Source organism: Hypomesus transpacificus, unplaced genomic scaffold (assembly GCF_021917145.1).
Source record: "Hypomesus transpacificus isolate Combined female unplaced genomic scaffold, fHypTra1 scaffold_348, whole genome shotgun sequence".
In the NCBI taxonomy this organism is placed as follows: Eukaryota; Metazoa; Chordata; class Actinopteri; order Osmeriformes; family Osmeridae; genus Hypomesus; species Hypomesus transpacificus.
The window spans coordinates 61,621-83,398 of record NW_025813872.1 but is presented as its reverse complement, the minus strand read 5'-3'; the positions used below and the strand labels follow the sequence as shown (position 1 = coordinate 83,398).

The 21,778-nt window shown below is 50.8% G+C and overlaps 1 protein-coding gene across 1 annotated transcript; it reads left to right on the top strand.

The window, feature by feature from the left end:
- Positions 1-513: 513 nt before the first annotated feature.
- si:dkey-82f1.1 (DENN domain-containing protein 2A) lies at positions 514-17,046 on the top strand. Its single transcript, XM_047016318.1, has 19 exons — positions 514-626; positions 3,101-4,132; positions 5,508-5,635; positions 7,013-7,119; positions 7,289-7,486; positions 7,715-7,808; positions 8,637-8,687; positions 9,277-9,464; positions 9,683-9,792; positions 10,486-10,555; positions 10,896-10,973; positions 11,151-11,291; positions 11,934-12,082; positions 13,700-13,877; positions 14,084-14,125; positions 14,265-14,370; positions 15,190-15,468; positions 15,790-15,876; positions 16,014-17,046. Exons 1-19 carry the CDS (start codon positions 547-549, stop codon positions 16,043-16,045), a joined length of 3,150 nt encoding a protein of 1,049 aa, XP_046872274.1. The 5' UTR covers positions 514-546; the 3' UTR covers positions 16,046-17,046.
- The last annotated feature ends 4,732 nt before the right edge of the window (positions 17,047-21,778 follow it).

Genomic DNA, 21,778 nt, shown 5'->3' with positions numbered 1-21,778 from the left:
CGGGAGGGGCTCAGAGTAGAACCGCTGCTCCTCCGCGTCGAGAGGAGCCAGCTGAGGTGGCTCGGGCATCTGATTAGGATGCCTCCTGGACGCCTCCCTGGTGAGGTGTTCCGGGCACGTCCCACTGGGAAGAGGCCCCGGGGAAGACCCAGGACACGCTGGAGGGACTATGTCTCTCAGCTGGCCTGGGAACGCCTTGGGGTCCCCCAGGAAGAGCTGGCGGAAGTGGCCGGGGGGAGGGAAGTCTGGGCCTCCCTGCTTAGGTCGCTGCCCCCGCGACCCGATCCCCGGACAAGCGGCAGATGACGACGACGGCTTGGTCAGGTGGTTGGATCCCGAAAGATGATACATGATTTTTTCAGATCATGTGGAAAGGCCCTCATCCTTTTTCATACGTATTGTTCCTGTGTGTGTCTGCTCTAAATGTGTGTGTGAGAGTGTGTGTGTCTGCTCTGAGTGTGTGTGAGAGTGTGTGTGTCTGCTCTGTGTGTGTGAGTGTGTGTGTGTGTCTGCTCTTGCGTCTGACCACCTCTCTCTCCCCCCAGGATGCCAGCTGCTAGCACCATGACAGCAGCATTGCTGCTCTGCACCAACACTGACAACTGCATCTACCAATCAGTCAACGGGTATGTACTGATACTCAAATCAAATCACATTTCTACATGTACATCCCTTTTTACAAGCAGGTTCCCATACGTCCATAGAATTGTACCTAAACTTAACCGAAACTCTCAGAGAAGACTATGAATAACTACAAAGCGAGCTCCTAGACTGTTCTTGGCAATCTCACTTTGCTTGAGCAGTGTGTAACTGCACATTTTACCACTGCTCATAATTATAATGATCAGGTCGTGAATTCAGAGCCGGTCTAGCCTGTGAGTGCTTAAGTTTCTTAGTGTCTTTGCGATGTTAAGAAGCTGTGGCACATCAGCCCTTGGTTTCAGGCAGCCGGCCAAAGTATTTTAATAAGCGTCAACCTGAATACAGAATCCCTTCAGTCTTGAGGCTACACTGAATAAACACAATGGCTTCCGGAGTCGCCACACACACAAAACAAACCACCGACAGATAAGGTGGTGTTGCTCAGGATCTCCAACAATGACCAGGGCAGGAGGGCCAGGGAGGCCCATCTGCCTGCTGTTCCTGCCCCCCTGCTGCCCCCCTGCTGCCCCCCTTCTGCCCCCCTGCTGCCCCCCTTCTGCCCCCCTTCTGCCCCCCTTCTGCCCCCCTTCTGCCCCCCTGCTGCCCCCCTGCTGCCCCCCTGCTGCTGGGCCCCCAGGGGCCTCCCTCCCTGCTGCCCCCCGTCCCTGCCGGAGAGCTGGCTGGAAGCTCTCCCCCTCAGCAGGGCGGACTGTGAGTCCCTCTGAACTTACAGGGAGAGCTCACTGGGGAGGGTGAGTTGGTGTTTAAACGTACCTGGTGTGTTTGTGTCTGGGAGGTGATTGTAGGAGGGAGGTGATTGTAGGAGGAAGGTGATTGTAGGAGGGGAAGTGATTGTAGGAGGAAGGTGTCGTGGTTGGAGTGGACTTGTGATGTGAGTCGCAGGTTTGACAGTGACAAGGGGTCAGTGTGACCGATTGACAGACAGTTTTTCTTCTTCTCTTTTGGTCCCTCTCTTCTCTTCTTCCTCCTCCTCACCCAGGTCTAACCTCTCACTCTCTGTTAGCCCAGCTGGTCATTACTCCCCCCCAATCCCCACACACACACACACACACAAACTTCCTCTGTGAGCACAATTATTATTGATCTACATCCTCCCCTCCCCCCTTCATCTCTCTCCTCCTCCTACACCTTTCTCCTCCCCCTCCCCCTACACCTCTCTCTTCCCCCTCCCCTCCCCTCCCCTCCCCCTACACCTCTCTCCTCCCCCCTCCCCCTACCTCTCTCTCCTCCCCCCTCTCCTCCCCCTACACCTCTCCCCTCCCCCTACACCTCTCTCTTCCCCCCTCCCCTCCCCTCCCCTCCCCTCCCCTCCCCTCCCCTCCCCTCCCCTCCCCTCCCCTCCCCTCCCCCTCTCTCCTACACCTCTCTCCTCCCCCTCCCCTCCCCCTACACCTCTCTCCTCCCCCCTCTCCTCCCCCTACACCTCTCTCCTCCCCCTACACCTCTCTCTTCCCCCTACACCCCCCTCCCTCCTGTACTCCTGTTTTACTTTTCTTGGCACCGGGGTTTGGCCTAGTTTCTCTCCTACGTTCCTCCACGCTTCATAAACCCTGAAGCCTAAACCTGAGTGGGAGAGGGAGTTGGACTGATCAAACTAATACAAAAACTAGACTTTTTTTTTCAAAGAAGCAGTGTATTATATATATACATATTTTTTTTTTACCTTTCTTTTTCAATCTAAAATATTTGCCCTATAGGTAGTGGTGTAGGTCATTGGTCTTGCGGTGTCCTCATGATTGCGAGCCTTTACATTTAGTCATTTAGCAGACGCTCTTATCCAGAGCCTTTCAAGTTGTCACACAGAGTGTCATCAGACTGGACTACCATGTTTCCTGCGTTTGTCTCCAGACCAGATGCACATCTACTCTGTGTTCACCTCCTCCCCCCTTTACCAGAAATAGCTCAGCTCGTAAACTTTGACCTCAAAGCTGGAGGTCAAACAGTCTTGACTGAGGAATGACCTGTGTTTTTTTTACAAGAATTCCTATGACCAGTTTCTTCCATGAACCCAGAATTCATCTGAGCCTCAGGTTAAGGGGTTATATGGAGCAGAGCTTTTCAAATAAGGACCAGCAGTGTTGACAATTTTAGTGTAGAGAAACAGCCGACTTCTTGCTAGAAGTAAACTACTCATTATAAGTTGTTACATGACTGTGTGTGTGTATGTATTTGACTGTGTGTGTATTTGACTGTATGTGTGTATTTGACTGTGTGTGTGTATGTATTTGACTGTGTGTGTATTTGACTGTATGTGTGTATTTGACTGTGTGTGTGTATGTATTTGACTGTATGTGTGTGTGTATTTGACTGTGTGTGTATTTGACTGTATGTGTGTATTTGACTGTGTGTGTGTGTATTTCACTGTATGTGTGTGTGTGTGTTTGACTGTGTGTGTATGTATTTCACTGTATGTGTGTGTGTGTGTGTGTGTTTCTAGGCTCCAGTGCTGTGGATTGAAGGTAGGGGAGGCTCCTCCCTTGTCTCCCCGCCGACCTGACGCGCCCCGGGACTCCTGTCCCTGGGAATCTGCCCCCAAGCGCCCCCTCTCGCCCCTGCCCAGCCTGGCCGACGGCCTGGCTCCATCCCCAGGCACCATGCTGGCCCACAAGAGAGCCACCACGGCCGACCCCCGCTCCCCAGCCACGGAGAACGGCCTGGGGGGCTCCGCCAAGCTCACCAGGACCCCCGCAGCCCTGAAGACCTCCGCCAGCATCCGGGACAAGATCTCCCAGTGGGAGGGCAAGAAGCAGGAGCCTCCTGCCCTGGCCACGGAGCCGTCCCCCCTGACCCCTGGACAGAGGGACGCGGAGACGGTGAGGAGGAAGGAGAAGACCTCGGAGGTCCAGAGGACAGACAGTAAGAGGTTCACGGGCTGGGAGAGGCAGGATTCTGGGAAGGAGAACTCAGGAAAGCTGGGGGATTTGAGGCCCAAGTCCCCAGAAGGCCCCTCCAGGGAGAGAGAGTTGATCCTGGAGAGAGGTCCTCGTGGAAAACTCACAGAGACCCCTCAGGATAAGAAGTCAGTTTTGACTCACATTAAGAAACTGGAGCAGGCGATGAAGGAGGGCCCTTCCAAGCCTTCCCTGGTGTTGCCTGGCAACTACTTCAGCCCTCCGTCGAAGGAGGAGCAGGAGGAGGCCGAGGGGAGGGCCAACGAGCCCATCTTCGGGACTCTGGACGTGGTCCGGCCCGCGGGCACTCGTAGGAGGCGCAGGGAGGGCGAGGACCCCGAGAACGTGTACACTGAACCGGGCGTTCCCTCCATCAACCCTCTACCAAAGCCCCAGCGCACCTTCCAGCACCACACCCCGCCCGGCGCCCCTGCCCCTGCCTCGAGCCTGGGCCTGGGGAAGGGACGGCGGAACCTGCCCCCTCTGCCCTCCATCCCCCCTCCCCCTCTGCCCACCTGCCCACCTCCAGGGGGGTGCAGGAGGCCCAGAGCGGACAGGAACAGAGACAGCAACAACAGGTGAGACACCGCTAGGATCGTGATGTTACACACACCTACGCGCCCATGCAAACACACACAGACAAGCATTCACAAAGATGCACTCAAAGACTAGCCCACAGACAAAACATGCACAGACAAACACCCATTCAGAGAGAGAGAGACACACACACACACACACTGCTGTGATGGTAAATGCACACGATGGCTGTTTGGGAAATCGTTACAGTTTGTAGAAGCTTACTGTAGCTGCTTGTTTGCTCGCACAGATGAATGGGTCAAGTTGTTCTGCTGCGCCCATGGGCTGCATTCCTACAGCACACCCAGACAGACTGGGTATTCCCTGTGCTGTCACTACAAGACTAGAATCCCAATTCTTTTCAGCGACTCGTACACCCTTCTTGGATGTCTCCCAATTTGCTGAAATCAGTACCTCTCACAAAGCACATCTGCTGTTAATCACTGAGGTGATGATGTCATCCTCATAGTTTGTACAGCGTTCTTGAAAGTGAGGTCACTGGTTGGAATGGAGGAATGCACACTTGAGACCATCAGCCAAAACTCTCCCTGAAAAGAGAAGAGCTTCATGTTAGTGTTTTCATACATTGTACTTTTTATTTACATGGAATTCAGTTTACAGATGCTGCTCTGCTTGAGTGACTCTTAGATCAGAGGTAATATGTGACTATTCCCATGTTCCTAACATTACTTTCTGGTAGAATACTCCGGTTTGTTCTCAGTGTAAAAGAGGGGGCAATCTTGACATGTGGGGAAAAATATGTTTTTATTCCTGCACTAACAAAGAAACGCAAACTCTGAAAATATCTCCAATGTTTTTCGAGGTTTTCTCATTTGAAGCCTTCTAGTTCGACCTGGGTTGAGTTTATATTGTTACCACATGTAGATCATTTGGTTTGAAACCAGATAATCTGTGTCTCTGGCAGGGGTTGTGCTATAAAACACTGATATGGAGTTTTTGGAGTGGTACTATATAACCACTACAGTAGATCACTACAGTAGATCACCACTACAGCAGATCACCACTACAGCAGATCACTACAGTAGATCACCACTACAGTAGATCACCACTACAGTAGATCACTACAGTAGATCACCACTACAGCAGATCACCACTACAGCAGATCACTACAGTAGATCACCACTACAGCAGTTCACCACTACAGTAGATCACCACTACAGTAGATCACTAGAGTAGATCACTACAGTAGATCACTACAGTAGATCAACACTACAGTAGATCACTACAGTAGATCACTACAATAGATCACCACTACAGTATATCACCACTACAGTAGATCACTACAGCAGATCACCACTACAGTAGATCACTACAGTAGATCACCCCTCCTCACCTGTGTGTCCTCCTCTCCAACAGGAAGTCGTACGAGTTTGAAGACCTGCAGCAATCGTCGTCGGAAGGCTGCAGGGTGGACTGGTACGCCCAGTCGCGTCTGGGCCTCGCACGCACGCTCTCAGAGGAGAACGTCTACGAGGACATCCTAGGTAACCCTCCGCTCACCTTAGTGGAAGTTCTGCTGTCGATACACAGGAAGTGGTGCTGTCGATACACAGGAAGTGGTGCTGTCGATACACAGCAGTGGTTCTGTTGCTAGGCTGAGGCGCTAAGGCCTTGGCCTACATGATACCAGCTGCAGCTGGTGTTGCTCTAACTTAGTTTGACCTGCAGTGCTGGCAAAGCAGAAAGTCCCTGTTGCTGCACGATGCAGATGAATACGTGAGGTTGTGCTTTCTTAACTCAGCATTGTCATTTAGAAGAGGTAGCTATGATGCCTGAAATCCTAACCACACAACCCAGTGTTATTGGCTGCTGTGTTTTCCTAACCCCACCTCCAGCAACACTGGTTTACTTACCCTACGTGTGCGTGTGTGCGTGTCTGTGTGTGTGAGGTCTAAGTTGACGTTGTCTAGTCATTGTCTTTTCAGTGGGGGGTATATGAATGGCTTAGTTGTCACAAAACTAGAAGCCCTATCTAATTTCCTATTCTCTTCACCGCTTCTCAAGAGTTCAAAATAGATGTTCTTTTGTCAGCGCTGTAAATCTACATTGTAACTATGATGTTGTGTCTCCTCTCGTGTGCTGCTGTTTCTGCTGCTGTTTTGATTTAGTTTGCAGTTTGTCTGCTGCTACAGTTCCACTGTACTTTGGGATTCTCAGACATGGTCAACCAAAGCCCCAGGGCCTCATGGGTAATGTAGTTTGAAGTCTCTCTGGGGTCTTATGGGATAAGTAGCACTCTAAAGTCCTTAGGAATGAACAGTCTTAACTGGTTATGGTCACATCACTTGATGTCTAAAGTCACACCCAGTACACACATCACACACACTCACACATACCACACACACCACACACACCACATACCACACACACCACACACACCACACACACACACACCACACACACACACACACACACACCACACACACACACAGATCAGCAAGTACCTCACAGTGCAGCCAAGCAGTGAGTGCTGATATCTAGTTTTTCTGTGGAGAGAAACTGGACGTTCTTGTCTGTAGTTCCTGTCCTTAAGGGTGCATCTGGTGGATGGATCGCCTCGAGGCAGGACGAGAGAAGCAGGGGAGAGAAAGAAGGGTCGACTGTGGAAAATGGGACTTATTCTCTCTTATCTGCTTCGGAGCCGAGGGTGGATAAAGTTACTTGTATCGTTAGCAGCTCTTGCTAGCCGCAAATCACGGTGAAATATGAGCTCTGACTGTGCGAGAGCTGCCTCTGGCAGGTCACGGCACATCTGGAGCCGCTACACTGAGACGAAACAAAAATAAAAATGTCAGAATGACGGCTGACGTGGGGAGAGAGTTCTTCACTCAACTTTGTTCATGTGTGTTTCCATCCCAAAGACCCTCCGTCGAAGGAGAACCCGTATGAAGACATAGAGTTCGAGAGAAGTTGCCTTGGAAACAAGTGCGTTTCGCTCCAGCCCCCCGCTGCCGACACGCCAACAAAGGTAACCCACGGCGACCCCATCAGCATGCCGTTAGACGTCCCTCTAACCCCCCCCCTGAACCCCTTCACCTCAGTCCAGTCATTCTAGTCAGGAAGTCTCAGCGTCTGACGGTACGTAAACACATCATCACCCTCCTCTTCCTCCACCCTCGTCTTCCCCCGCCCTCCAGCTCTCCTGTAAACCAGGCTTCTTCAGGCAGAACTCAGAGCGTCGCAGCTTCAAGCTTCTGGAGCTGCGTAAGACTAACCGCGACGCGGGCGTGTCCTCGCCGTCCCGGACCAGCCCCCCCTCCACGCCGAGCAGCCCCGACGACACGCCCTGCCTCTCAGGAGACCCCTGCAACCGCCGCCGCCGCAAGATCCCCAAGGTACGCCGGAACAAACCAAGTCCACAGATGGGGGGAGGGGGATTGGTGGGATTGTGGACGGCCCCTCTGGAGGTGTTGCTGTGTCTGCCCCTCTGGAGGTGTTGCTGTGTCTGCCCCTCTGGAGGTGTTGCTGTGTCTGCCCCTCTGGAGGTGTTGCTGTGTCTGTCCCTCTGGAGGTGTTGCTGTGTCTGCCCCTCTGGAGGTGTTGCTTTGTCTGCCCCTCTGCAGATGGTGCTGAAGATCAACGGCATGTTCGAGGCCAGAAGAGGGAAGAAGAGGATGAAGAGGGTGTCCCAGTCCACCGAGGCCAGCTCAGGGAGGGGTGAGAGGCTGCAACACACTGCCCCCCCCTGGTGGGGGGGGGGTATTATTTGGGTATTGTGTATTATTTGTGTTATTAATTAGGATCCTCATTAGCTGATGTAACAACAGCTAGTCTTCCTGGGGTCCGTGGTGGGGGTAGAGGGGGGTGGATGGTGGTGGTGTTTAGGGGCCAGATACCTGCAACGTGACCCTCCTCCACCCTCCCTCCCTCCTCCACCCTCCCTCCCTCCCTCCTACTCCCTCGCTCCCTCCCTCCCTCCCTCCTCCACCTTCCCTCCTCCACCCTCCCTCCCTCCTCCACCCTCCCTCCCTCCTCCTCCCTCCCTCCTTCCCTTCCTCCTCCGCCCTCCCTCCCTCCTCCACCCTCCCTCCTCCACCCTCCCTCCCTCCTCCACCCTCCCACCCTCCCTCCTCCACCCTCCCTCCCTCCTCCACCCTCTAAACTCCCCGTCGTCTTGGCTCCTCAGCGTGGACGGCGAACTCTACGACTCCATGAAAACGAGACACACGGTCGCCCCATGTGTGTCCACTTATCCTCAGGCTCGTTTAGCTGCTGTGCCCAGTTACGTCTGACCCGTTTATCCAGCGAATGGTGGAACAACGATGCAGCGATAAACAGAACGTGAAATAACCATGGAGACCCTGCCTCATCACTCTGCTCGCTCCTTAAGTTTAACGGGGACGGGCTCAGCTCAACGGGGGAGCAGTTGACTTTAGAGGCCTCTGGAGGTCACAGGTTCAATTCCCCCCTGTTTATGTCGCGTTGGATGAAAGCCTGAATGTATTCTTAATATTCAGTTCTGCCGCCTTTCTTGTGTTCATGCAGTGACGGATGACAACAGTGAGTCTGAGAGCGACACAGAGGAGAAACTGAAAGGTGAGGAGAGAGAGGGGCGGGGCTTCTCTCCTGGGCAGCCTAACTGCTGGGGGTGCAGGTCACGTGTGGCGCTTCAATACCACACAACCCCTCAATGACAGCGTGTGCTTGTTAGCCTGTGACTCTGTGTGGATGTCTTGGCTTGTGTGGATGTTCACTCTGTGTGTGTTAGTCTGTGTGTGTTAGTCTGTGTGTGTTCACTCTCTGTGTGTGTTCACTCTGTGTGTGTTCACTCTCTGTGTGTTTACTCTGTGTGTGTTAGTCTGTGTGTGTTCACTCTCTGTGTGTTTACTCTGTGTGTGTTAGTCTGTGTGTGTTCACTCTGTGTGTGTTCACTCTGTGTGTGTTCACTCTGTGTGTGTTCAGTCTCTGTGTGTTTACTCTGTGTGTGTTCACTCTGTGTGTGTTCACTCTCGGTGTGTTCACTCTGTGTGTGTTCACTCTGTGTGTGTTCACTCTGTGTGTGTTCACTCTCGGTGTGTTCACTCTGTGTGTGTTCACTCTGTGTGTGTTAGTCTGTGTGTGTTCACTCTGTGTGTGTTCACTCTCAGTGTGTTCACTCTGTGTGTGTTCACTCTGTGTTTCCCAGCCCACAGCCTGCGCCTGGTATCAGTCCAGTCCATGTTGAGGCAGACAGGTCGGTTCCGGACGCTGGACCGAGACCTGCTGGATGTGCAGGAGAGGAAGCTGTTTGAGTACTTCATAGTGGTGGCCCTCCACAAGCCCAAGGCTGGGGCCCCCTACCTGCCGGAGGTCACACAACAGTTCCCCTTGAAGGTACGCTCACAGAATCACAACACAGAAGCAATCCCAGTACATTCACATCATTTTTTTCTTCATTCATATTTTTTATAAAACACATTACATTATTTTATTGTTTGATATAATTATTATTATGATTATCAGCTACGTGGAGTTCCGAGACAAATTCCTTGAACGCATACGAAACATCTGCTCACAGTTTGTTTTTCTGCTTCGCTAATTCCCCTCTGTAGCTGGAGAGGAGCTTCAAGTTCATGCGCGAGGCCGAGGACCAGCTAAAGGTCATCCCTCAGTTCTGCTTCCCTGACGCCAAAGACTGGGCTCCCGTCGACAGCTTCCCCAGGTAACAGCCTCTCCTGCAGACAGATTTACGACCACCGCCACAAGTCCAGAAAAGAGGGAAAGTCAAACGGGCTAAAAGAGGGCTAACGACTGTTAGCCCTCGACTGTTAGCCCTCGACTGTTAGCCCTCTGGCTAAGTGGCATCAGCTCTCAACACAGGGAGACATTGGCATTGACACGTGGTGAATGAGATGCTAGTGTGCTAATAGGTGTTTTTAGCGTCCTTGCACACCTGGTGTGCTACATTATGAAACGTCCACACCTAGTGTTGCTTGACACAGGCTTTATGAGTTAGCGCCTGCCGTGCTCAGCTCATGAAGGGCTGCTTTGTTCCCTGAAGTGGCTGTATATGTCTTGAGGCTGACGGGTAATAATGACCTGGTGGTAACTGTTTGAAGGTTGAGGGCCAGGGGAATGCTTGCGCAGGTCGGCCAAGCCCCCAGATACACACCTGTGAGGCCTGAATGTGTGCACTGGGAGACACACCTGCCTGTCTTAGTGTGTCACTTTAGTGGCTTCTGCAGCACAAAGAGCACAGCCAGTCTTTCCGTCTGTTGCTTTAGTCCAGCAAACCACAGCCCAGAAACCCCCCCAAAAAATGTCTGTTTTCTTCCACATCTCACTCCATTTGTTAGGAGTTTTACTGCGCCGCCGTTCGAATCATTTCCAAACTTTGAGCCATGTTTCTTTCCAGCGAGACGTTCTCCTTCGTCCTGACCGGGGAGGATGGAAGCAGGAGGTTCGGCTACTGTCGCCGTTTGCTGGTAGGCTAACATTTCCGCCGTGCTCTTTCCAACTGAATAATAATGACAGGAAATGGTTTGATACGCCGTACCTCTTAGTGTATAAACACTCTATATAGCCTGAGTGTCCTTCAGCTGAATGATAGCGACAGGAAGTGGAAATGAGTGTCCTTCCTCCCCCACCACACTATCGAGGCCCTGTGACTGAGAGGGAAAACTCTGCTCTGCCTGCGCAGCCCTGGAGTAGTGAGCTGTGACCCTGCCGCTGTGTCACGCTCCCTGCTGTGTGTGTGGTGTGTGTGGTGTGTGTGGTGTGTGTGTGTGTGTGGTGTGTGTGTGTGTGTGGTGTGTGTGTTCATAGCCCAGTGGGAAGGGCCGGAGGCTGCCAGAGGTGTACTGTATCATCAGCCGGCTGGGCTGCTTCGAGCTCTTCTCAAAGGTACACACACACACATGACAAGCATACACACCAAGCAGACACACAGAACAAACATACACACCAAGCAGACACACACAGACACACGCCGAATGCGGAACCTACAGGACAACACGTCTGTCATGTTCTATTCACGTGTTGTCTTAGCTGACAGCGTGTGTCTCGTGTGTGCGTGTGCAGATCCTGGACGAGGTGGAGAAGAGGAGGGCCATCTCCCCAGCCCTGGTCCAGCCCTTCATGAGAGGCATCATGGAGGCTCCCTTCCCTGCTCCTGGAAGGACCATCACTGTGAAGAACTTCCTGCCTGGCTCTGGGACTGAGGTGAGGCAACACAGAGCAAAGAGAGGGCAGGGGGGCAGGGGGGCAGGGGGCAGGGGGGCAGGGGGGCAGGGGGAAGGTATCCACACTTCCCCTGCCAGTGCTGCGTAGCATGGAGATGGATTCCGGAAATGAGAAATGCATTGGACGGGAGGACTGTGAATGTAAAAGTTCTGAGTGATTCAAGCGTGCGGAAAGCAATCTGTCTGGCTTTTAACTTTTTTTCACTTCGTATTGCTCTTCTTTTAATAACTTCTGCTCTCTATGTCTCTTCCTCCCCCCCCCAGGTAATCCAGCTGTGCCCTACCTCTGACTCTCTCTCTCCCCCCAGGTGATCCAGCTGTGCCGTCCCTCTGACTCTCTCTCTCTCTCCCCCCAGGTGATCCAGCTGTGCCGTCCCTCTGACTCTCTCTCTCTCCCCCAGGTGATCCAGCTGTGCCGTCCCTCTGACTGTCTCTCTCCCCCCAGGTGATCCAGCTGTGTCGTCCCTCTGACTCTCTCTCTCCCCCCAGGTGATCCAGCTGTGCCGTCCCTCTGACTCTCTCTCTCTCCCCCAGGTGATCCAGCTGTGCCGTCCCTCTGACTGTCTCTCTCCCCCCAGGTGATCCAGCTGTGTCGTCCCTCTGACTCTCTCTCTCCCCCCAGGTGATCCAGCTGTGCCGTCCCTCTGACTCTCGTCTGGAGCACGTGGACTTGGAGTGTCTGTTTTCCTCCCTCAGTCTGCGTCTGCTCCTGCAGGTGTTCGCCTCTCTGCTGCTGGAGCGCAGGGTCATCTTCACCGCCGACAAGCTCAGGTACGCTCTGTCTGTGTGTGTGTGTGTGTGTGTGTGTGTGTGAGTGCAGGCAAGCTCAGGTACGCTCTGTCTGTGTGTGTGTGTGTGTGTGTGTGTGAGTGCAGGCAAGCTCAGGTACGCTCTGTCTGTGTGTGTGTGTGTGTGTGTGTGTGTGTGTGCAGGCAAGCTCAGGTACGCTCTGTCTGTGTGTGTGTGTGTGTGTGTGCAGGCAAGCTCAGGTACGCTCTGTCTGTGTGTGTCTGTGTGTGTGTGCAGGCAAGCTAAGGTACGCTCTGTCTGTGTGTGTGTGTGTGCGTGTGTGTGTGTGTGTGTGTGTGTGCAGGCAAGCTCAGGTACGCTCTGTCTGTGTGTGTGTGTGTGTGTGTGTGTGCAGGCAAGCTCAGGTAGGGCTCTGTGTGTGTGTCAGTGTTTGTGTGTTTTGTACAGATGGACTCTAACTAGCCACCCTTTCCTTAATCTTAGTCTCGTATGTTTGTTTAGCAGTTCATAGTCTGAGGTGTGAGGAAAGGAGGAGGGAAGGCGTGAGGAAAATAGGGAAGATGTGAGGAAAGAAAGGAGGAGGACAGAATGACCCTTCAGGGAGACAATCTGACATACAGCTGTTGAGAAGGAGGTGGAAGACAGACAGAGAGAGGAAGAAAATGTGGAAGAGAAACAGAGAGAGAGAGAGAGAGAGAAAGAGAGAGAGAGAGAGGGAAAAAAGTGAGAGAGAAAAGGAAGGAATGCTGTTGTGTTATACAGTCGCCTTGGGAACAATCATTTGTCCACGGAAAATCGTCAGGCAGGCCAGAGTCAGCCCAAGCACAGGTATGTGTGTAGGTGTGTGTGTAGGTGTGTGTGTAGGTGTGTGTAGGTGTGTGTAGGTGTGTGTAGGTCAACATTTGACACCTTAGTGTGCACTGGCCTGACCGGTCATCAGAGTCAGGCTCTGAGTCGCCTGTTGGATGTTTACCACACTTCTGAGAGGATTTTCATCAGATTCCATAAACCTGCAATAAAAACATCAGATTCCACTTTAGATCATGTGGTAATACGCAGCGACATTTTCTACTGTTGTGCTTTAAACTAGTGGAAACTTGGCTTCTCAATTACGGATTGAATTAACTGAAACCAGACGCACACGTTGAAAGCATTATGCTAACAGTGCGAGGCTAGTTTATTCTGTCCAGCTATATACTTTTTATAGTGTGAAATCACGTTCCTTTAAATACTTATTTTTAAATTCTGTGTTAATTAAGAGTGAGCTTTCAAAAGGGGCATTTCTAATCAAATGTTCCAGAGTTGTTTTCAGGGAAATAAAAGATAGGACTCCCCTGGTGCCATCTTCTGGTGGACATTGGAACTGGAAACAATGTATTGAAAACATAGAGGGGGCATGAGGCATGATGCCTATCTGTTGTTGATATATTCTCTCTCTCTCCTTTTCTCCCCTCCCCTCCCCTCTCATCTCCTCCCCTCCCCTCCCATCTCCTCCCCTCTCATCCCCTCCCCTCCCCTCTCATCTCATCTCATCTCATCCCCTCCCCTCCCCTCCCCTCCCCTCCCCTCCCCTCCCCTCCCCTCCCCTCCCCTCCCCTCCCCTCCCCTCCCCTCCCCTCCCCTCTCCTCTCCCTGCAGTACCCTGTCTCAGTGCTGTCATGCGGTGGTGGCTCTGCTCTACCCCTTCACCTGGCAGCACACCTACATCCCCGTGCTTCCCCTCTCCATGCTGGACATCGTGTGCACCCCCACCCCCTTCATCGTGGGGCTGCTGTCCAGCTCCCTGCCCCGGCTCAAAGACCTGCCTATTGAAGAGGTGAGCCCACGCCTGGAGGGTGTGTGTGTGTGTGTGTGTGTGTGTGTGTGTGACTGTGAGTGTGAGTGTGCGTGTCAACAAGACACCGAGCGACCTCGACCCTTCTCCTATCCTCCGTCGAACAATGGGCCCCACTTGGGAAAGAGCTGAGGTTGCCACATTAGCTGGAAATGACATCACCCTCCCCTCTGCTCCTTCCTGCTCAGGTCCTGGTGGTCGACCTCGGCAACAGCCGCTTCCTGCGACAGGTACTGACCCTCAGAATGCCATGGCAACAGATAAACAGGCAGAGCGTTGCTCGGAGAGCGACTAGGTTGCCAGTGTCGCACATGAATGTGACATACGGTGGTATTTTAGGAGTGTGACTGTGTTGCTTCTTGTGGGCAGCTGGATGACGAGGACTCGATCCTGCCCCACAAACTGCAGGCGGCTCTGGAGCACGTCCTGGATAAGAGGAAGGAGCTGGCCAGTGAGAAAGGAGACTTACCCAACGGTGAGCTTCACCATCAGAATCCCTGTTCGTCCACTGTGATCAAACTCACTGATAAAACATGCACACTGCGAAAACTGCGTGCGATCTTCGCGCTCACCCCTGAGACTGATAGTCTTGTTTTTGTTTTATTTTAAATCTAGTCGGACTGGTTTCTTGTATAAATAGCTCATCTTGTGACTTCAATTACATTTACATTTACATATTTAGCAGACGCTTTTATCCAGACCAGAGCGACTTACAGTAAGTACAGGGACATTCCCCCGAGGCAAGTAGGGTGAAATGCCTTGCCTAAGGACACACTGTCATTTTGCACGGCGGGGAATGGAACCAACAACCTTCTGATTGGTAGCCCGACTCCCTAACCGCTCAGCCATCTGACCCCTGAATTTAAGTAATTGACACGCTATTTTAAGAAGTCTGATCAAGTGAAATGTTCTTACAGCACTGGCAGACAAATGTACTTGTTATAAACACAAGCAAGCTCATAACTAATATTTTTTCACTTAAATTTGCCAGGACATTTGAGCCTATATACTTGTCCATTAAAGCCCCTCTAAAGCGTAAGACTCTCCTCTCCCCTCCCCTCCCCTCCTCTCCTCTCCTCTCCTCTCCTCTCCTCTCCTCTCCTCTCCTCTCCTCTCCTCTCCTCTCCTCTCCTCTCCTCTCCTCTCCTCTCCTCTCCCCTCCCCTCCCCTCCCCTCCCCTCCTCTCCTCTCCTCTCCTCTCCTCTCCCTCTCCCCTCCCCTCCCCTCCCCTCCCCTCCTCTCCTCTCTTCTCCCCTCCTCTCCTCTCCTTTCCCTCCCTCCCTCCCTCCCCCAGACTCCTGCTGTCTGAGCACGGTGGTGTCGGAGGCCTTCGTCCGCTTCTTCGTGGAGATGGTGGGCCACTACCCCCTGTTCCTGGGCGGGGGGGAGCGGGACGAAGACTCCTCCCCCTCCTCCCCCTCCTCGCCCTTGCCCTCGTCCTCCTTCCAGCGAGAGCCCTTCCGTAAAGCCGTCACCTCCAAAAGCCTGCGTCGGTTCCTGGAGGTCTTCATGGAGACACAGATGTTTATCGGCTTCATCCAGGAGAGGGAGCAGCGTAAGCTGGGACTCAGAGGTGACGGAGACCTTTTGTTTATAGTTCAAGGGGTCGTTTCATTATGTTTAATGGTGAGTTTAGTGGGGATGTGAGAGAAAGAGAGAGAGAGAGAGAGAGAGAGAGAGAGAGAGAGAGAGAGAGAGGAGACAAGAAGGAGGAAAGAGAGGGAGGAGAGGAGGATGTGAGAGTGTATAAAGCACAAGGTGCCCCAATAATTCAATGAATGAATGAATACCAGGGACCACTGTGAGACAATGGTCTAAATCCTAAATGCTCCAAAGGCATGTCCAAGATACAGCAGGTGTTGGAGCTTGTGTTTCCTGTGTGAACGGGGTCTAGGTCTGTTCGAGGTGCGCGCTCAAGACTACCTGGACTCCTTACCTGGGAGTGAGCAACGAGGAGTCAACAAGTTCCTCAAGGGTCTAGGTGAGGAACCTCCATAACTGTCCCTCACGCGTAGGAACAGCACCACCAAACGCGAGGTCAATGTCTCAAATGCCTCACAATCATCATTTAATACAATACATTGTTGTTGTTTTCTTGGCCTTTGTGGTCTTTCACAGGAAATAAAATGAAATTCCTGTCCAAGAAATAAAACCCCTGGATCAAAATAGGACCGAACGTGTGGAGAAAGACATTGAAGAGAGAGAGACAGACTCTTAGGATGGAATCACAAACCCAAACCCACTGCGTGAACACGGGGAGATGTTCAGGAGCTTCTGTCAAAGACGGAGCCCTCAAAGTAACAAACAGATGAAGTGGCTCAGTAGAGGAATGACATTGGCAGAACATGGACCGAAAATTACGTTTTATTGTTGTCAAGACTCACACAGCTCCTGCATGGACTCTGAGCTTCAACAAGTCGAACCCTTCCTGTGTCTGTCCATAACCTCGATCCTATGAAGAGCTTGCTTTTGTAAAGCTTAGTCAATACAGATACTATTATCTAAGTGTACATTCATGTATAGCATAGATCCTGCTTTAGGGTGTAGTGTAGATTTCCTTCTGTATCTCTGTCACTCACAAATGACGCGTGAAAGTGAAATGAGTTAGTGAGGACTTTATTGAAGATGTCTTGTGGACAATGGTAAATTCCACTTGTAAAGTATGTTATACATTCCAGGTATTTCTATTGTCTTATTTTGTAAAACTTCTTTGTAAAGAGGTTTTGACGTTAATTTATATACTTGTTAGACAAACAGCTCCTCCTTTTGTTTCTTTAGATGAAAACAAAAAAAAAGAAAATAAAAATTTATTGTAGTTTGTTAAGGGCTTTATTTATGGAAGTCTAGTTCAAACTAGAATTGTAGACCATTTTGGGTTCATAAGGATGTGTACCACTGATGTGTGTATTGTACCACTGTGATAGGATGAGGAGAATCTGATATTTGATTGGAAGATGAAGGAACAGTCAGAGGACGCTCACCATTTTCGGATGAGAACGATTTAAATGAGGATTTGATGTATTGGTTTAAGGATAACATGGATGTTTATGGAAGGAAAATCAATGTAATCTAAACTTTGAAAACACCACTTGTCTAAACTTGATTGAAATTGCAATGAAACTGTATAAAATAAAGTGATTTTTGATGAAGGATTTCATATTGTGCTCATATTGTGTTTCAAAATACCCTAACCCTAACACCAGACAGTTCTCAGAAGCCACAGTTATAACAGAAGCTACAACTAACATCACCATCACCTCATCACAGGCTGTTTTCTGCCTGCGCTACTTATTTCCATGCTTGCAGCCTGAGCAAATTTGTGGAGATTATTTCAGAATAGAACATAACTAACTGCGAAGTTTTACCGTCAATCCAGTTGAAACATATCTTTTTTTGTCGTTACCGCCTTACTCCACTGGAGGGCTTCATAACTAAACACGGTGTTCACTATACCGTGCCTACGGAAAAAAACTCATTACGACCATGTAGATCGCAACTTGCGGAGGTTAAAACATATTGTCTTTGTAGCATTAAATGTAAAAATACAGTTTTTTGTTTTCAATAAAATGAAGGTGAATACCTAATCAGTATGACAAAATGAAGCATTGATTTGTTTTCGTTTTTATCTGAAATGTAATCATCCAGTTATGTGATTTAATTACTTAATTCAACAAATACAAACACATTCCTTCACTTGTTGTGGTTGACAAGTAATGACATTGCATTCATCCAGACATTTCTAGAACTCCTAGGAAAAAAACTAAGAGTTGGTGTGTGGCAACAGCTTGCTGCCATGCGTGTTCCCCGCGTGGCTTGTTTGTGTTTTTCCTTACAAAGGCAATGCCAATTCCCAACCCTGTTTTTGCTTGATGTGATTTCCTTTTTCCATTCCCAAGCTGTGTTCTTTTCCTTTTGGGAGCCCGGACCCTCCCCTCACACCCCCCTCCCTCCTTACTGAGCTGACCGGTCCGACCTGCCTCCTCTTTCCCCTGGTCCTTTTCTCTGCCTTCCAGACTTCATGTCATACCACAGCTAATTCCTGAAATTCCAGCCCTCCTTGCGCTTCAAACGACTCAGGAAGAGGGGACAATAAACGCAATATTCCTAGCAGAATTTTTCCCCAAATTTCGCCTCTCCTGGTTACATACCTATCTGCTGCTATACTTTCAACAGGTACGTTCATTACCTAATAGTGTGTCTCGGTGTCAATATTGTAAGTGAACCTTGTTATTCTCTTCTTGCAGTGTCTGGTCAATTCTGGGAGTCTAAACTTTCACATTAAGTGATGTAAGCTACTGATACTAGCCGTGTTGTGGTTACGTTGTTTAATCCTCACTCGCTCTCTGTGATCAAATTCTTAAAATATTTTTTGAAATATTTGTCATATTTTGGGGAATTCCTCTTTTTTTTTTATTCCCAGTATGTGAAGTTCCTGAGTTTCTGCCGGAACTTTATAATTAAACTAATAACGTAATTTGCATGTAGTCAAACATTAACGTCCCCCGGGTGAACATTAAGTACGCTATAATTTCAACATTGTGAGCTTTTTGGTGCCATATGTTTATATTACGATAAATGTTTTGTTTGTAACCTATATTAGGCTATGCATCGAAAGTTACAAAGTTCTAAACCATGACTTCGGACACAATATAATCTATATTTTTTACTATAGCGTGATTGTGCAGATTATGACAATAAATTATTGGGCTACCAACTAATTATGTTGGCTAATTGAATATGATTTTCAAGTACGTATACGTAGGCTATAGCCTAATTATAATTTCATACTTGGCATGCTTGTAAGCTAAATTATTATGGCAAATCGATACCGTAAATTAATATGAAATCGTTTTCATAATCACTTGAATGATAATCAAGTTACTTTCAATCGCTTTGTATCATGTCGGATGACATGACTTCAGCAAAATCTTCCTGTTAAAAGTTTTGGTAATGGTAATCAGTGTATCCATAGGACACACACACACACACACACACACACACACACACACATACATACATACATACATACATACATACATACATACATACATACATACATACATACATACATATACACACAAACAAACGGGGTTTTTGAAGTGTTGTGCAAATTTGGCTGGAAACGGATGATGCAGCCAAGCTGTGTTAGTATTTGAGGTCGCGGTGTGATTGTCGGCAGCGCGTGTGGCAGCGTTGTGTTAGCTGGAAGTTGCTGTCTGTTGTCCAGGAGCGACAGGTGGAGAGGGGCAGGGACACGGAGAAGCAGGCGGGAAGCCAACACCGGGCCGGGCTCGAGGCTCTGACAGCAGGGGAGGTGTCCTAGTCTCCACCCGTTGTTTCCCGTCCTGAAGGGCTCCACTCTGCAAACACTGTAGGCTAACTGAATGTGTTCATCATGTTTTTAGATTTTAGTCTGACATGTTTCTTGTAGGAATGTCTCATTTGGTGACTTAATTTTTACAAGAACACATTATTACAAGAAATCTTATCAAGGCAAATGTTCCAAGAGCACTGGCAGCTAAATTACTTGTTTTACTAAATAGGCAAGTTCATAACTAATATTCTTTCAGTTAAATCGGATAGACCGTTTGAGCAGGGTACCTCAGTCCAGGCACAACTGATGCATGTCCGGTTGCTTTGTCATTCACATTTAGGATGACTTCACAGTTCCTCCTGCTGTCTTGTGTCTCTGTGTGAGAGCGTGCGTGTGCCTTGTTGGGTCTGTGCGTTTGGTTTTGCGTGTGTGTGTGCGTGTATGTATGTATGTTTGGGGTGTATGTATGTGTGTGTTGGGCTGTGTGTGTTGGGGTGTGTGTGTGTGTGTATGTGTGTTGGTGTGTGTGTGTGTGGGTTTGAACTGCCCAGCGACAGGCCTTTCTGTGTGTAGAGTGTGTAGTGTTGTACTCTGCTCATCCCACATAGCAATCATTCCTCCTCCACTCTACCGAGAGAAGACAATACAAACAACTTCTAATAAGAGCCTAATAAGTACAACCGTCCTTCATCCTAACCCTGTCATCTCCTAACCCTGTCATCTCCAAACCCTGTCACCTCCAGATCCCGCCCCCTCCAAACACCACCGTCTGCACACACAGTGCCTGTCTTCTTCTGTGTCACAGCAGGCTGTGGAGCCGATGTGAGTTGGTTAAACACACTCCTCAAGTCTAAAGACAGATCAGCCGCGCCGCTTCTCGTGGGCGTAGCTGGCAGGTAGTCAAACATGCCGGTCAGAGGGCCTGAGTTTGAGAAGCAGCGAGGGGAGAGATCCAGAGGGAGTGTAGTGATGAGCAGCGTGAGGTGTTTGATCCTGGGCTACCTGGGCCAGGTGTCTGGACCATGCTGGGGACTGGCCTGTCATGTCGGACAGCAGTCACTGCAGGTGGGGCTTGAGCTCACTGTGTCGGACAGCAGTCACTGCAGGTGGGGCTTGAGCTCACTGTGTCGGACAGCAGTCACTGCAGGTGGGGCTTGAGCTCACTGTGTCGGACAGCAGTCACTGCAGGTGGGGCTTGAGCTCACTGTGTCGGACAGCAGTCACTGCAGGTGGGGCTTGAGCTCACTGTGTCGGACAGCAGTCACTGCAGGTGGGGCTTGAGCTCACTGTGTCGGACAGCAGTCACTGCAGGTGGGGCTTGAGCTCACTGTGTCGGACAGCAGTCACTGCAGGTGGGGCTTGAGCTCACTGTGTCGGACAGCAGTCACTGCAGGTGGGGCTTGAGCTCACTGTGTCGGACAGCAGTCACTGCAGGTGGGACTTGAGCTCACTGTGTCGGACAGCAGTCACTGCAGGTGGGGCTTGAGCTCACTGTGTCGGACAGCAGTCACTGCAGGTGGGGCTTGAGCTCACTGTGTCGGACAGCAGTCACTGCAGGTGGGGCTTGAGCTCACTGTGTCGGACAGCAGTCACTGCAGGTGGGGCTTGAGCTCACTGTGTCGGACAGCAGTCACTGCAGGTGGGGCTTGAGCTCACTGTGTCGGACAGCAGTCACTGCAGGTGGGGCTTGAGCTCACTGTGTCGGACAGCAGTCACTGCAGGTGGGGCTTGAGCTCACTGTGTCGGGGGTCCATTTGAGGAAGTTTGTCTTTGTCTGTTGTGTGGTGCGTTAGTGCGTGCAAGTGTGTGTGGTGCGTTAGTGCGTGCAGGTGTGTGCGGTGCGTTAGTGTGACGTCTACAGTGTGCATCTGTGTGTTAGTGAAAGTGTATCAGTTACAATATGCCAAACAAATCGCGCAAATGGACTCTCCTCTCTTTTTCCATTCCATGACCCACTCCCCCACACACAACTCCCCCCCCCCCACCCGCCCCCACACACGCACAAAACTCTTCATCCACCTCCTCAGACACACTCCTGGTTTGAGAGTTTTGCTTCCAGGCTTTACATTCCAGGCCTGATTAGCTGAGCTTGTGTCCAGTTGAGTAGCCCCTCCACCTCCAGCCCTCGTACCCCCAGAGCATTCTGCCCTCCGCCCCAAGAGAGGGTCCTGGCCTGTGGGCATGGGGCTGGGGCAGGGAGGGGGGGGGGGGACCATACTCTCTTACAGTTGGTGTGTGTGTGTGTGGTGTCTGGCTTTGATTTTCTGGACAGTCTGCAGGTGTTATGCATGTCATTGTGCTTGACTGTGTTCTGACTGTGTGTATGTGTGTGTGTGTGTATATATATATATATGTGTGTGTGTGGGAGAGAGAAGGGAACCCTGGTCCCTGAGTGCAGCACCAGCTGGGGATGATCCTGTTGGGCAGGCCCCGAGGGGAGGGGTGAGGGGGGGCATGAGCGGGGGGGGGGGCAGGCCCCGAGGGAAGGGGTGAGGGGGGGCAGGCCCCGAGGGAAGGGGTGAGGGGGGGCATGAGCGGGGGGGGGGGCAGGCCCCGAGGGAAGGGGTGA